Source organism: Colletotrichum graminicola (assembly GCF_000149035.1).
Source record: "Colletotrichum graminicola M1.001 genomic scaffold supercont1.18, whole genome shotgun sequence".
NCBI lineage: Eukaryota > Fungi > Ascomycota > Sordariomycetes > Glomerellales > Glomerellaceae > Colletotrichum > Colletotrichum graminicola.
The window spans coordinates 596,859-612,129 of record NW_007361022.1 but is presented as its reverse complement, the minus strand read 5'-3'; the positions used below and the strand labels follow the sequence as shown (position 1 = coordinate 612,129).

Below are 15,271 nucleotides of genomic sequence, written 5' to 3'. Positions count from 1 at the left end.
CGTAAATCTTAATGTACGGAGTAGAGATGATGCATACGGTCGGTTTCGGTAGGGCAGGTTAATGGAACAAAAAAGAAACGTTTGGCATTCTGCATTTCTTCCGCAAGAGAAACACAGCGAGCATTTACCGCACCTTAGCCCCTGCCCCCGAGATGTGATGTTTGACTACCTAGGTAGGTGGTTCCAGACCAGACCAGACCAGACCAGACCAGACCAGACCAGACCAGACCAGTCGATCTAGTGCTCACCTTACCCTGCGTCCCTTTGCAGATCTGGCGATTTGACGGGAACGGTGCACCCTTCCTGCATGAGCCTTGATCCTAGCCCACAAAGAGGATGGGAAAGCCTGATCATCTCGAGCTAGGAGGTCGACCAGATGCGAGATATCTTCGCCGGTCGGCCTCCCATTGCCGGGAATAAAGAGTTGCCGAGCCGGCGATCACCCAAAATTCTATCATTGCTCGAAAGCAAGCGGGCAGATGCCAAAGGAACCGTGATTGAGGGGGGTCCTTGCAGCATGCCGAGGCCCCCGACTTGGCATCAGAATCTAGAAGAAGAGTTCCCACTGTGAGCTGGAGGATCGCATGTCTCCGGGCGGGACAGTCAAAGGAACAGGATGCGTTCTGCTCCAGTTGCTTCGCCCTCTCTCTCGCTCTCACTCTCGCTCTCGAAAGGCATATGATGATGCATTTGTCAAGGATCGGCAGATATATCTCTGTCGCCAATGGCGCGACTTACGGATGGGCCAGCTTCAACGCCTCCAATAGCCCGCATCTATGGCCAGACATGCGTAGTCCTCTCCCCCTCGGCACCGACCAGGCCAAGTCGCTTCCTATCCTCTCGAGCGTTACTCTAGACTTCTAGCAGCGCCTCTGGGGGGAGATGGGGCTGCAAGGAACACGTGGGAATCGCAACACCACGGTATAAGGGCTTATATCCCCGCCGCACACGATTCCAGAGTCCAATGGGTGAACGAGAGAGACGTGCCTCGCAAGTGTCTTCCCTCCCGTCCCCCGCCCCCCTCTCTTTCTTCCCCGCTAGGCAGTCATATTGCCTAGCACTTCGTCCGGAGAGGTTCCATGAACCGTGTAGGTACGCTCGGCTTTGCTAGTTTCCGATGATGCGTAAAAACACGTGGTCCGGATTCGAACGTGTATGTTTGGGGGCAACAGAAAGCAGAAAAGGAAAAAGGAAGGAAGAAGAAAAGGGTATTTGGGCTTGGACCGGTTCCACGAACGTCTGACGGCCGTCAGAAGTACCGCCAGGTTCCTACATCAGCTCACTTGTCACGCCGGTGTGGAGGCTCGCCTACGTGGTAGTTGTCGTGGTGGCATCCTCATCCGTCGACATCATTGCGATCGCCCAACGGCAGGGTCGGATGGTGAGGGAGGGGAGGAAACAGGCATAGTCCGAGGTGTGAGGAGGGGGATGTGGACGGTCGAAACATGCAGCAGGTATCTTTCTTTCGTCACCGTTCATCGACTACGCGGGAGTGTAGTCGGTCCTCTGCGGAAACCCACATAGATAGCTGTATTTTTTCGTCTACCCGCCTTTGGAGCCCCCTCCTGGGCTTCCATCGCAAACAGAGTTTGTATGCCCTCCAGACACAGAGTGCACATGCACTAACGCATCACATCTCCCCTTCCCCTAGCTGTTGGACGGGTTGGTCTCTTTGTCTCGTTTTCGGGCTTGTAACCTCGCTACCTGACACCACGAAATGGTTGCCCTTTTCAGCGGTAGCAGAAGGAAAGAGAGAGGACAGCGAGAAAAAGCACGCTCCTGCCAACCGAGACAAGGAAAAAACACGAGATCGAACAAACACTGAAAGAAAGACGACGTCAGGATGGGTGATTCTCATATCGCGAAGCCTCGGGCCGAGCGTGTCTCTACTCGCCTGCCGCCAGTTGCCCTTCTCGATCTAGGCAGGTACACATGCCACACCACAAGCCGCCGCCCGCTGGACAGCATGCTTCGTCCCGTCCACCGGCTTGATAGGGATTCAGATGCAGATCAATTAGCCACCCTTCACAAATCGAGAGAAATAAGAATCAAAACGAAATGTCGATCCAGGCACGCACCACCGCGGAATGAAACCGCAGAGCGGTACGGCGGGAAGAGAGCGTGATTTGTGGACTCATGGTTCCAGAAATCGGACGTGTGCCGTACACAAAAACAGCGCCTCAAATGCAAATCATTGACAGGCGTCAGATCAAGATCTAGGTAGGGTAACTCAAACTAGAGGCGGGGGTGGGGGGGGTTAATCAGGAACAGGATACAGCCTATGAGAGACATCGATTTAGCAGCCCTTCCTCCTCTAGAGGGTCTGGCTAGCCTTCGCCAAGTCCACGCTGCCGGTCCGTCGCGACGGGAGGCCTTGGAGAACTTTGGGAATAGCGGGATACGGACGGGAGGACTGGTGGAAACTTTCCGTGCCCGTATCTATTCCTCATTCATGGTCGCCGTCCCAAAGTACGACCGTTTCCGGCGTGCTCGATTTTGGGATGAAGGACACCCCTTTTCAGGGCAACAAGAAACAAGGAGGCCCGTTTAGCTCCCAGCCTGAAGAAAGCAGGACGTCAGCAAACGACAATAAGCTTCCTCCGTCAAGGAACTTTTGCAACGAGCAGCACGGTGTTAGGAGGAGACGAGACCCCAAGGGGGTATAGCCGTGTGTAATGGAGCTCGGTTCTTGGGGGACCGCTCGGGCTGGTATTGAACAGCACATCTCCAGGGGCAATCCCGTCGTATATGCGCACTGGCATAGGTATGTGTGCCCTATTACCATCATTCGTCATGGACGACTAACATCGACATCGGGAGCAGATCGCCAACGTCTGGAGCGTTGTTGCGATACCAATCTTACGGGCGCAACCTTTTCACTCTCTGCTCCCCCAAAGCATATTTCTTACCTTAACCCAGTACCCGGGTGATGTCCTTGGACTCGTCTGAGGGTAAGACAGCACCGCCGACTGTTTTTTACGTGCGAAACCAGGAAATCCCAGGAACCGGGTTTGAACGGGGGGGAGGGGGCGGAGAGTAAGGAGGGCAGGAAATCCAGGACACCGGAAACAGCTTCAAGTCCCGATTAGTAAACGTCCCGATTAGTAAACGTCCCGATTAGCAAACGCCCTGATTAAGAAACGTCCCTCTCAAGACCTGAGACAAGAGATCAGTGAGTTCATGAAAACCTCGACAGAGTTCCGAACTTGGTCGACTATAGCCCAATTGGACAATGTGAGAGACATAGCCCTTCCCCGTTGAGGCTCTCGTGGAAGTGACGACGGGCGCAAGTGTCCTCGTGTACCTAGCCTTTTCGTTTTTGCATCCTGCCCAGACAGACAAAACTTGACTTCAACAGGGAAATCGATATGCAGAACAGCGGCTTTCATGCAAAGCAGAGCTCTGTGGCTCACAGCTAGCATCATCACGACGCTACGGGCTCTCGGGGGCTTGTGGAACGAGATCGCATGAGGATCGCGTGAGGACATCGTCTCCGACGCTGCCGCCCCGGCCTATTTCGATCTGGGCTTTCTTCACTACGGCGGGTGGCTGTTTTGGTAAACAGGTTTGGAGCGTGTGGCAATGGTTGCATTTGTGCCTGAGCAGTGATAGTGCGAACAGTAGAACGAGCTAGAAGGCAACGAAGAAGTTTTCTGGACGTCACCAGTGATGCCGCAAACGGGACTTGAGACATGAGGCAAAAAGAGTGAGTAGCAAACCAAGGTGTCGTGGGGCTTAGAGCTACCAGCACTTCCCACATGGAGGGCGTGAAACGAACGGAACGGAAGTAAACGCGATAAGGAATCCGTACAAAAGAAGTAGTGCCTGTCTCGGGGACCTGAAGCTTGCGGTACGACCAAAGTCGGCACTACGCCTTGGGTGGAAGGACGGAAGGACGACTGGCAAAAAGCGGCGGGATGCGCACCTCTAGCTCCCCCGCAGGCGGGGACGATCAAAAGATGATGTGGAGGCTGTGCCCGTCAGGTTTACAATGGTTGAAGGCTGCCATGTGCGCTGGCCGAAAGAGTCCCGCCGAAAGCGGTCCGAGGTTGGTGGGCGGATGATGATGTGCAAAGGAAGGCCCTTTTGTTTGGCTTTTGGGGTTCGTCTCGAGGGCTTGGGCAAGCCAACGATGTGTGCTACACCTGCTGGAGGGTATCCTCTCGAGGGGGGGGACGAACCATGTCTCGGTCTTGGCGGATGGGTCTGAACGCCGTCATCCAAGCTGTCGGGTCCATGGACTGGATGACGAGGAGGATGGAACTTGGCGTAGAAAGGCACAGTCGAGTTCCCGAAACGTAACGCAGCGAGTCGGAGCGATGGTGCTGTTTTCGGGCATCTGTTGTTGCTTGCTAGAGGTTCAACATGCTCGAGGCGTCCAGTCTCAGTAGGGGTGACTGCGGCTGTGGAGCCAATGACGACTCGGGTGGATGCATAATACTCGCAGCGGTTGCGCAGATTGCTGTGGCTATTTCCATCAGAGGAGGCCCGTGCAGCGTTTAAAGTTGAAGCATACCGCCGGGGATGGACCAACATGTGCATCAAATGCCCGATTGACAAGCGCTTGTGGGGGAGGGGAGGAGGCCACGGCCTCCCGAAGACATGGGACAGAAGCCTGTTCGGATGATAGATGCGCGAGCGCTTGCCATGGCCGTGCAGCGTAGTGATTGATTGACCAAGGGATGAGGCTTAGACGACAGGACGCGGTTCCTGAAACGCAGCGCTTGGGGGCCACGACCTGCCAAGTAAGTGAGTATGTCAGAGAAAGAGAGCGGGCGGTTCGTCGTTTGTTCTCAACGAGACTATGCCTTGCTCTAGCCAATGGCGAGGTCGAGGGGCTTTTTCTCATGACTGATGAGGATAAGCAGCCTTGCAGCCCCTGACACCGGGCACTGATCCTTGGCCTCTGGAACTCGATCTGGCCGTCTTGATGTCATGCGGGAGCATTCTTGGCTGTTGATGGGAGCCGGAGGGCGTCTGCGTAGCAAGGTTGAGGCGCCCAAATGCTAAACAGCACCGGAGCTTGGAAGGCAGGTTTCATATTTTCGAGATAGAGTATATGCTTTTTCCCTGGTAGGTGTTTTCTGGCGTTCCTTGGGCGGATCGGCGTTGAGGTTGACTCAGTTCCCAAACAGAAACAGCGCCTCGGCGTCGTGCCGACGGGGGGTCGCGGAAGACACGTCAACGAGAGTCGAGGACGCTGTAGTTGATGCGTGTTGCAGCTGCGGCGGCTCTGGTCAAAGAACCAAGGCAGCCGGACGGGCGCCACGCGTCGGCAAGCGAACGTCACGGCCGGCTGATGAATGGCTCACCCGTTGCAATTTTTACAGTGCACTTTGCGTCCCTTGGGACAGTGGGAGTCGTACGAAGAAGAGGCTTGACGGGCTTGCCGCCGGGGTTTCTTCTCCGGGGTTTGTTTCATGCTATTTCGGACGCGGGTTTTCGTCTTATGTCGTGACGTTGGACGTGACTGCACCGCTGCGGCGTTGCTGAATTCGAGATGCCGAGAGGGTGTCTCTTTTGCGGCGAGGCCAGCTCGTAATTCGAGGGCCCGTGGAGTTCAGGGAACACGAGGCAAATGACTACCTCAGCCTGAGGTAACCAAGAGGCTGAGCGGCTGGGTGATGATGCAGGTCCCATAGTGTGGCTGATGATTGTGGCAGGGGCCGCAACCACTTCTGGGCCCAGCCGAATACCTACCTACATACCTGAATACCTAGTACAGTAGGTACGGATACACTAGGTAGTGTAGGTATACATAGTATACGGATACAGGCAGCTTGGGCAGGGGGACGCCGACGCAGGCAGGGCAGCACAACCCCTGAGGAGCGTGATCGGGAGAGTGGTCGATCAAGTGACTAACGGAGCCGAGGCCGTCGATCAGCGATTGGGATGGGATGACAGATTGCGAACCCGCATGCGCCACACCTTACAGTCCCTCCTGGGCGAATGGGCATGTGCAAAAGCCCCCGGCCGGTACAGGGAAGGGGGGGCGTGTGCTTCGAGCATGTGTGGCTCAAATAGGAGGGGCTGGCCTGTGCGGGGTACCCAGGCTGAGGCAGAGGGCAAGGGACATGCATCGAATGAGCTGGCGCAGCCAAGGGGACACGACACCTTCACTGGTTCATCGTTTCGGTGGCCGCATGAATCTGTATTGAACAACAAGTCCGTTGCGGAGCTGAATGCACCATCTGTTGTGTCAAGCAAATGTATGTCTTTGAATGACCTATCTATCCGAGTCGCAATGCGGCATGGCACTACTATGGTTGTCCTTGTCTAATAGAGGAAGATACCGTGTGCCCTTGGAAAATGTCAGCCACACATTGTTTTGAGACCCAGCCACCTTGTGTGGTCCGCGCGGTGAAGCACGATTGGCGAACTCGTACTGCTGGGGTGGTGTTTGGTCGGCATGTCCTCTGGCCAATTGTAGCGCTCTCATCAGCATCACTCGGAGGGATCTCCGACGCACCAGGACCGATGCGGCAGGGCCTCCCGGCATTTGTGGAGACGCGGTTCGACAAGGAGGGAGGGAGGGAGCTGAAGCCCGGAAGCCGTTCGTTTTCGAGAGGGATAAGGGAGACGGTGAAAATTCCCGTCGGCGCCGAGACCATTTCGAAGTGCAGATGGCGAATGGGACGCTGCAACAACGCAGCCGTTTGGTTCAGTGCACAACAAGAAATGAGCCAGGCGCTAATGCCAGGCCGACGATAGTGGGAAGAATGAAGAGGTGTTGGTGTTGGCTGGTAGTCCTGGTAGCCATGGTGGCGCCCCTGCATGTACCTACCTACATCATACTTGCAGTACAAGCTCCATCGGCCAGCCCCTGAATTTGTGCCTTGCTGTGCATAGTAAACCGTCGGTGATGCACTCGCTCACTCGCCGGTGTTTGCCACATCCCCCCCCGTTCTTCAGGGCAAGCCACGTAACTCGTGTTTCTGTCCCCACTGCGTCGCAAACAAGAGGTTGCAGGTCGGGCCCATCATTCAGGGGGAGACTTCAGCTCCACGGCATGAGCTTGGGCTGTTGCAGAACTCTCAAGCGTGATGGCATCTGAGCACGCAACGCCTCGATGCATGGGTGGCGGTCGTTAGTATAGTGTACGGAGTAGTCCTGCCCGAGATAGGTGCTTGTCAAAAGGGGCACCCCCAGACCCATCAATCCAACTGACGACGCCGCAATGGCCAGTGGAAGCCCCTTGACTTGATTAATATCTTGGGATCTGATGCGGGCTACGAAAGGAAGGAGGGGAAGCAATTTGGGTCAGACTAGCTCGCCTGGTACATCTGGCTGGCTGGTCGGGGACCACCAGGTCATGGCGAAGCCACCGTCGCAGGAGGTCATTCTGAAATTTTCCATGGCGCGGGGCTATCGACGCCGCCGCCAGTAGAGCTCGGGCGTGTAATAGCAGTCGACGGCGTCTTTGCCTCCTTGTCAGCTGCCATCCCATCTTCTGGCAACCCGACCGCCATTTCGGACGAGAGCTTGTACGGATTATCGTACTTGGCGATATACAGATAGGTAGACCGGCGCTGTTTGTCAGTGCTCGTGTTGGCTTCCCTTCCAGCCAGCTAGCCAGCTTGATCATCCCCTCGCGTTCCCAGCCTTTGCCCTGCGCTCGGGCGTGCGCCAGTCCACCGATCCGGAAAGGAAAAAAAAACGGAAGGAGAAAAGGGGACATGGTGATCCAATAATGTGATCCCAGCCGCGATCCGGACACACGTCGAGCCCAAGGGGAGGAGGGGGGTGCATTCGATTGGGAATGAAAGGCAGACACATGAAACCGTAACGTGGGGAACGATCTACCTCAAGGAACGATAGTCACAGACGATGCCAGTGGTAACCAACAGGTGTTACCACCAGTAGGGTTTCCGCAGAGAGAGTGGTCCCGGTGGAACGAGCACGTTCCCTGCCACAGTACGGCCAGGCCTCTTGTCAATTGCGGGAAGGGAGCGACCAGTCGTGCGAAGCCGAAACCTTGACTTTGGGCCGATGATGGGGGCCGTGCCTGTTGGCAGCTTTGGCAGAGACAGACTGCCCAGCCGGTAGGCTCGCCAGGGTCTAAATCATCCCGCAAGGGTTTCCGGGGCAGGGAGAAGATTGGACGAGCTCCGCCATGGAGAAATTGGGATGACTTCCTAAGTCCCCGAGATTTCAGTGGGTGGCAAGCCGCAGTAAAGCCACGGGATGAAATGGCCCCCTCGCACTTTCCATATACCTAGGTAAGTGGGCATGCGCCAGGCTCTGGAATGTCTGGCTGATACCTACCTACACTACCCCAAGTGCTCGACAAAGAAGCAAGCTTCCGAGTAACGCTTGGGGTTCGTGGGGTGATAGGTAGATGTTGCTAGCTGGACTGGGCTAGGTAGTCAACGTCTAAGACCTCTTTAGGCTGACGACTGGCCACTGATGGGTATGTCGGTTGGCCGCTAGGGTAGGAAGGATTGGTCAAGGTTGGGCGACTATCCTTCGTGTTTCCGTTAGCTGACGGTTAAGCTGGTGACAGCCATTGTTCAAGGTCCAGGGAGTGTCTCAGAGCATAATGATGGCGGCGTTGAATGTTTCGTTTCATCAGGACCACCGACCGCTGAGCGTTTTGTGACGCCCGTTCTGCTGCTGAACTGCTGATGTAGCATGGGAACCGTCAATCATGGTGTTTTTGGAAAACGGTAAGATTGGCCAGGCCGGATTGGCTGCGCTGTGCTATGCTTTGCGGGCGCGGGGTCACTTTGTCCTGATTCGCGTGCTTGTAAGCCAGCGCGGGTATTGGTCTTTGAGAGATACCAAAGTCTAATGCATGTAGCTCTTCAGTCATCGAAGTCTCGGACGCGAGTCGGCATCATGGAAAGAAAGCCGTATTGCGTACCAAATCGGCGTTGGCCGCAGCATACGTGGCTTTGTTGGACGACTCCGACGTTCCGTGTGCGGGCCAGAGTGCAAAAACAATGCCAAAGAGGCCCGAGCAGGGCGCTTGATTGTTTGCTGGTTGATCCGATCATTTGCGACGATGCGACAGGCCTCGCTGCAGGACTGTTGATGCTGCCAAATGCGACTACGGGAGCGACGAGGAAGGATATTGCAGGCAGGTAGCAGAATTGTCTCTCGATGCAAAGTAGGCAGCACAGCCAGACCTGGGCGGCAGCCCAACAGCGGTTGAATTAGATTGGAGCAGGCCGGGAAGAAAGGAAATTGGTCCACAGTCCACGAGGAGCAGCGGGGGCCACGAGAAGGCGAAGGGAAAGACGGCGGCGCGTCGGCGTTTGGTCAAGAAAGGTCGGTCGTGACGCGGGCCGGTTGCTTTCAGCGGTCGGCGACCACGCGGCGTGGTGCTAGATGTGGGTTGGCCATGTTGTCGCACGTCGACGGCTTCGTCTTGATCAGGTAAGGCGAAGAGGCAAGGCACGTCGATACGCTGTTTCAGTGCAGGGGGGCAGAGAATAAGAATAGCAGCGATTAAACGCCCATTGGACCAGGCGCCAAACTCCGTACGGGAATAGATGAAGAAGGGGGGTATTCTCGCCAACGCGGATCCCAGTTCGAGTCGACAGAAAGCCCTGTTCTTGTGGCTCTTAGCCTTGGATCGATTGGTGTAGAGATGGAGGGAGACATGCCTATCGCTTGTTTCATCTGCATAGTCAGCGGAAGACGCAGCCGCCAATGAGCCGCGTGCATCTGTCGTGTCGTGTCAGTCGAAAGTCTTTTGGAAACGCCGTCCCTGACCCTAACAGGCGGGCTGGGATGAGGACGGGAGGAAAGCTGACGTGCGTTGACCTACCCCGGCCCTATTGTGTATGCTTGGATGTGTTTTTCTTTTGTGCTGAGCTGGCGGCTGATGAGTGGTTTCTTCTTTCGCCAATGAATGCAGGCACGAGGCAAGGGAGAGAAGAGGAGGAGCGAGGTACGTACCTAGGTAGGTAGTTACCCACCGGTAGATGTCCATCGTACGTCGTTGTTGGCCAGTCAGACGGCAAGAAGCCACGGTCCGATACGAGAGAGAGACAACCAACCAGAACGACGCATAACGACCAGGCCACGCAGACTACACTAAGGTACCTATCTACCTTCGTGCTGCCTACCTACCTGGGTAGGTAGATAGTGTATACCGTGAAAGGGGAGAATAAACGAATGGCTGGGGACGGGTTAAGCTGGTTTCTCCTCCATTCCTTTTTCTGCCCGGGTGAGCGTATACTTTGCTGATATTTGCTGCAGCCAATGTTCCCGCTGTTGGTACGAGAGACATGGGCCCTTGCTTGTGGGATCGTGTCTTGATGTTTCTGCAATTACTGGCTGAAATAGCATCGATTCCGGTGCGAAGCGGAACCGGGGTGGACAAGGTGGCACTACCGACCGAGTTGCGATGGCCAGTCAACGGTCTGCGTGAGACACTCAATAAAGTTGGTCATGGTGGTCGTCGTCGCCGTCGACAACCAGCGGGTCACGACCTGCAGCCGCTTCGGTTCATGGCAATTGGTACGGGGAAGCAATCTTGCATGGTCTGAGCCAATAGGTGGTCTTGGTCTTGGACTTGCAAAAGTAAATATATCCAAAGTCATCCCTCACCTCGACGCCTCTTGCACTATTAGTCTTCATCCCTGTGTCCTCCTCCCTCTTGAGTCTCGAGTTTTGTCTGACAGGACTTGACTTTGATTTTTTCCATTCTTATTAATTCAGTTGCATCATCATCTTCATCATAATCATCGTCATCACCAACGTCATTGGCATTCGAGGGTTGTTGTATTGAATACGATAACCGACCTGGCTCTTTTTTTCCCGTGCCCAACAGCGGCAGCATCGTTGACCGAGCTTCACCGCAGTCCGTCGCAGCGACCGGTCAACCACCACACCGAGGACTTGGCTCGATTCATCTGTATCAACAGCCGGCCCGGCCAATACGAATCAGATCTGTTCTGTCATTTTGCATCCCCCTCGTGCCGGCTTTATTGTCAACTACCCCGTTCATTTTGCTCGACACTTGGTTTCTCGTCCGATCTACCCTTACTCAATTCGAGACCCTCCGTTGCTGGCCATCGCGTTTCTGTACCCAAGCTCCTTCCCCCTTCCAACGACTGTGCATTCCAATCGGGTGTCTCTGCCCCACAACAGCTAGCTGCGCACCCCCCTCCGGTGCACAGCGCCTTCCGCCTGCTGCACTCGCACAGTCGCTCCCTCCTGCTGCCCCTCCGAACCAACAACACGGAGAAGTTGGAATCAAATAGATTCTTTTCTTGTTGGATCTATTGAATCTTTTCTACTCTCGGGCATCGTCACTATCCTACCGTCGTCTATCCCTCTCTTCCTCGTTCTAATCCGCTCACGCGGGTCTAAATTAAAAAGGTCGAGCCAGCCGCGTCATCCCATCAGTCATCCTTACCACCATCATCGCCATCATCACCACGAAACATCACTTTGCCCAGGCATTTTTCCGTGTCCTTGTCTCGCCTACATTTCCCGCCCGAGGCACGTCGCTCCAGATCCTCGAGCCCACCAACTCGATAGTTGTGCGTCAAGTTTTGCATCAACAAGGTCAAGACTCGCCACGCCACCAAAGCAGCACCTTACCCCCATTGCGTTCAATTCCGCCTTCGTTTCTGCCCGAAAGCCTCGACCTTTCGACAAGCACATCCTGCGTCGTAGCGTGTGTGGTCTTGAATCAACCCCAGCCATCCAATCCAGTCGACGCCATCTGCCCAACTTGGAAGACCCCTGCTTGCGGCTTTCCATTCGCGGAAGACGACCAGCACCGCCTCGCGCCCAACTGTCCTGAACCTGCACTTTGCGAGTCAACAAGTACGGGCTACCCTGTCCACCCCGCATTCCCGCAGCCACATCTTGCGTACTCTCTACTCTCCCCACCGCTTCAAATCTCCGTGGAGAGCGGGCTCGCCTCGGAAACGCGCATTACGAAAGCCTCGCCCTCTGACCATCCTAGCACGTTGTTCAAACCTTCCTCTGGAAGTTGGTCGACCGTCGTCATTTCCAACTCTCGTTCATTGCCTCTTGGGTTTCTTGTCGCATCAAGAGATTCCAGACTAGGTCCATCCCCAACCTTTACACTTGATCCGTCTCGCCTTGGTTCATCTTTAACAATACGCTGCCGGACGAGCTCGAGCGAGCCTGGCTCTAGCTCCCTCCCACTTTGCGCGCAAAGAAGCGTCAATAGATTTCCCCGTCCTGGTGCGCTGCCTCACGCTTTCGGCATTCGGATCCCGGCCGAACTTAGCCCAGTCAATAAGCACTCGCTCTTTGTGGTCCCTGCTGCTTGACCTACACGTACACCCGCTGCCAGCATCAACAACGCATCAGCCGCGGTCCCGAGAATAATTCATCGACAATCTATAATCATCGAACGCCGTCCGCTGGTTTGGAGACCCTGCAGTTTTAACAGTCCAACCAAAGCTGCTAATACCACCGATCTTCCTCTGATCCCGCTCTGCCGCTTTTAACGCCTCGAGCAACCAATCGAGCGGGCAAGATCTGACCGTCAATCAATCTTTCAATCAGTCCGGTTGAATTCAATTTGCAGTCCGTTGGCTCAATCTGTCCTAGACAGCTTTACGCATCGTCTCGTTTCGTCGAGCACCAAAACAAATTCCATCGTCGTCTTTATCCTTTCTCCCAACCCCCAAAACCGTACACCCAGACTCGCCCTGGTCGTTTTGTTTGACGGCGTCACCTCCTCACCCACAACTTTTCCAAGCACTTGGCAGCTTTGACTCTGTTACCACGTCCGCTTGCAGACATTCAAAACTTTGACCATTGCTCGATCCGTCGCAGGCCATCGGGTGGTTTTTCCAGAAGGCTCAAGGTTGTATTGCTGCGTATCCTTGGATTCCCATCATCACATTCGCATTATCAAGATACAACAGTACAGAAAAGGAGAGAAAAACGAAAAACGAAACCGACCCAAAAACCACAACAGCTAGACCGTCGTGTGTTCCGCAACGCATCAGTCTACACTGCCAAGGCCATACGTTCAGAGTCGCCATCACGAGGTCTTTGAAACTGACAAATATTAATTGTCTGGGCAGAGAACCGAAGCAACAGCAGCAGTAGCAGCAAGAAGAAAGTGCAATCCGCAACCACCGACTCACTGCAACCCGCCAAATCCAGACACACCCCTGCCGGCTAGTCCGTCCCTTGCGACCTCGCTTCTTTTCTAAGAAAGTTGTATCGCCACACCACGGAGACTTAATTTTAATCACACCCCTTTAGAAAAAAGAACTACACCCCTGCCACCTGAATTAAAGCAACCCCCCCCCCACGCCCTTGCTCGCTTGCACACCCCTGCACCCCTGGGATCTACATTGTACATTGTACATAGTGCACCATTCCAGCCCACTCCAAGCATCCAAGCCCCTCCAACAGGCACTGCCGTCGGCGTCCTCTGAGACTCCCTAAAAAACTAACCCCCCTCTACTACGCTAGCACTTGACTAGCGACCCCCTGACAACCTGCCCACTCAGCCTCGTGGACCGCACGTCACCCAGCTGTTCCGCATCCCTCAGTGCCGCTGTTACCAGACAGGCCCATCCCAAAGCCTAGCCCCAGCACTTGCGACGAGGCACATGAGCTTCGCCGCACACCAGACTCGCACCCTCCTTTTCGTCTAATATATCAGCCCAGGCTGCCCGTCTGCGACCTCTTTTCCTCTCACCTCATTTCGTCACTCTTCAACGACCTCAACAATAACCCAAAGGAATCCTCCTTCCTTGACCCCCCCTCCCGCCTCAGGAGCCCTACTCATACGACTACCCAACCTCCCATCCTCACCCACAGGATACCCCAACCAACCACCCTCTCTCTCTCACATACACACACACACACACACACACACACGCGACGCAATGGAGTCACGGTCATATCTCAGCTCGAGCGAGCTCAACGCCGCTGCCCTTGACCACTTCGTCTACCAACCCGTCAGCAAGTCGATGATTTCCTACCTGGCCGGCGCCGCCTATAATGTCATCGCATGCGACAGCGCTCTGATGCCTCCCGCATCCGCAGAGGCATATCGTCAACAGCAGCTCCCCCCGACACCACCCAGGACGCCCGAACCCCGCCCTGTCCGCTCCGAAGACGCCGACCTGCCTACGCTTGAGGCCTTTATCACCCAACTCGTCGTCTCGTCCAACGTCCAGGTCCCGACGCTCATGTCGACACTCGTATACCTCACTCGGCTCAAGTCTCGTCTGCAGCCCATGGCTCGTGGTCTCCGGTGCACCACCCACCGTATCTTCCTTGCCGCCCTCATATTGACCGCCAAGTACCTGAACGACAGTTCGCCCAAGAACAAGCACTGGGCTACCTACAGCCATGCCAACAACGACTTCTCCAGCTTTGGCTTCAGCAGAACGGAAGTCAACTTGATGGAGAAGCAGCTTCTCTTCTTGCTGGACTGGGACCTGAGAATTACCGAGGAGGATCTCTACCGCGAGCTTGACCCCTTCCTCGCGCCCATTCGCGCCGAAATCGAAGCCAAGCATGCCCGTCGCTTGGCACGCCGTCGCAAGCAGGAGGAGGAGATGCGCCGGAGGCAGGAGGAAATGTACAACATGACCACTTACCCCAGCCCCCCCTCCTCTCGCGCTAGTTCTCGTTCACGACAAGAGACGCCGGATCATACTCGCACTTGCAGCGGCTCTTCCATCACCCCCCCTGGCCTGTGCTACAGCAGCAGCTACGGCAGCTCGATCAGCTCCTTTGCTCCTTCTGTAGCGTCAAGTCGCTCCCAGTCACGGGCCACGACGCCGCTGGACAACCCCACTGATGAGCCGTACATGTACGTGCCCAACGGTAGCTTGTATGACTCGCCGGTCGAGGTTCATATCGAGCACCCAGCGTCCACTTTGTCGAAGCGGAAACCACTTCTTCCCTACGAAATCAGCACCGAGGAGCTTCGCGACATGCAAGACGGCACCAAGGCCAAGAGAGCACGCATGGGCCGTGGCATGTGGGGTCGCGTTTTCGGCGGTGCCGTGACAGTGCGGTAAACTGCATGACCCGGATCTTTTCTCCTGTTACAGCCTCATCTTTTTACGTTTTCTTGCGTTTTGAGCCACCCCCACAAAAGCATGGTGTTGGATTGTGCTATAGACAGCGAAGGGGGCGACAGACAGACTTTTTTTTTTCCCTCTCTCCTTTCTTTTGTCCTTTTCTTTCTTCACTTTCTTCGAGTCTCCCCGAGGGCGTTGGGTTGAGTAATGGATACTGGTACATGGAATACGAATGAGGATAGAGCATCCTCGGGCATTTGCATATATGGATTGGTGTTGGG

The 15,271-nt window shown here is 55.3% G+C and overlaps 1 protein-coding gene across 1 annotated transcript; it reads left to right on the top strand.

Annotated features, from left to right (window-relative positions):
• Positions 1 to 13,841: 13,841 nt before the first annotated feature.
• GLRG_05452 (cyclin domain-containing protein) lies at positions 13,842 to 14,987 on the top strand (the record flags this gene model as incomplete). Its single annotated transcript, XM_008096137.1, has 1 exon — positions 13,842 to 14,987. One exon carries the CDS (start codon positions 13,842 to 13,844, stop codon positions 14,985 to 14,987), a length of 1,146 nt encoding a protein of 381 aa, XP_008094328.1.
• Between the last annotated feature and the right edge of the window lie 284 nt (positions 14,988 to 15,271).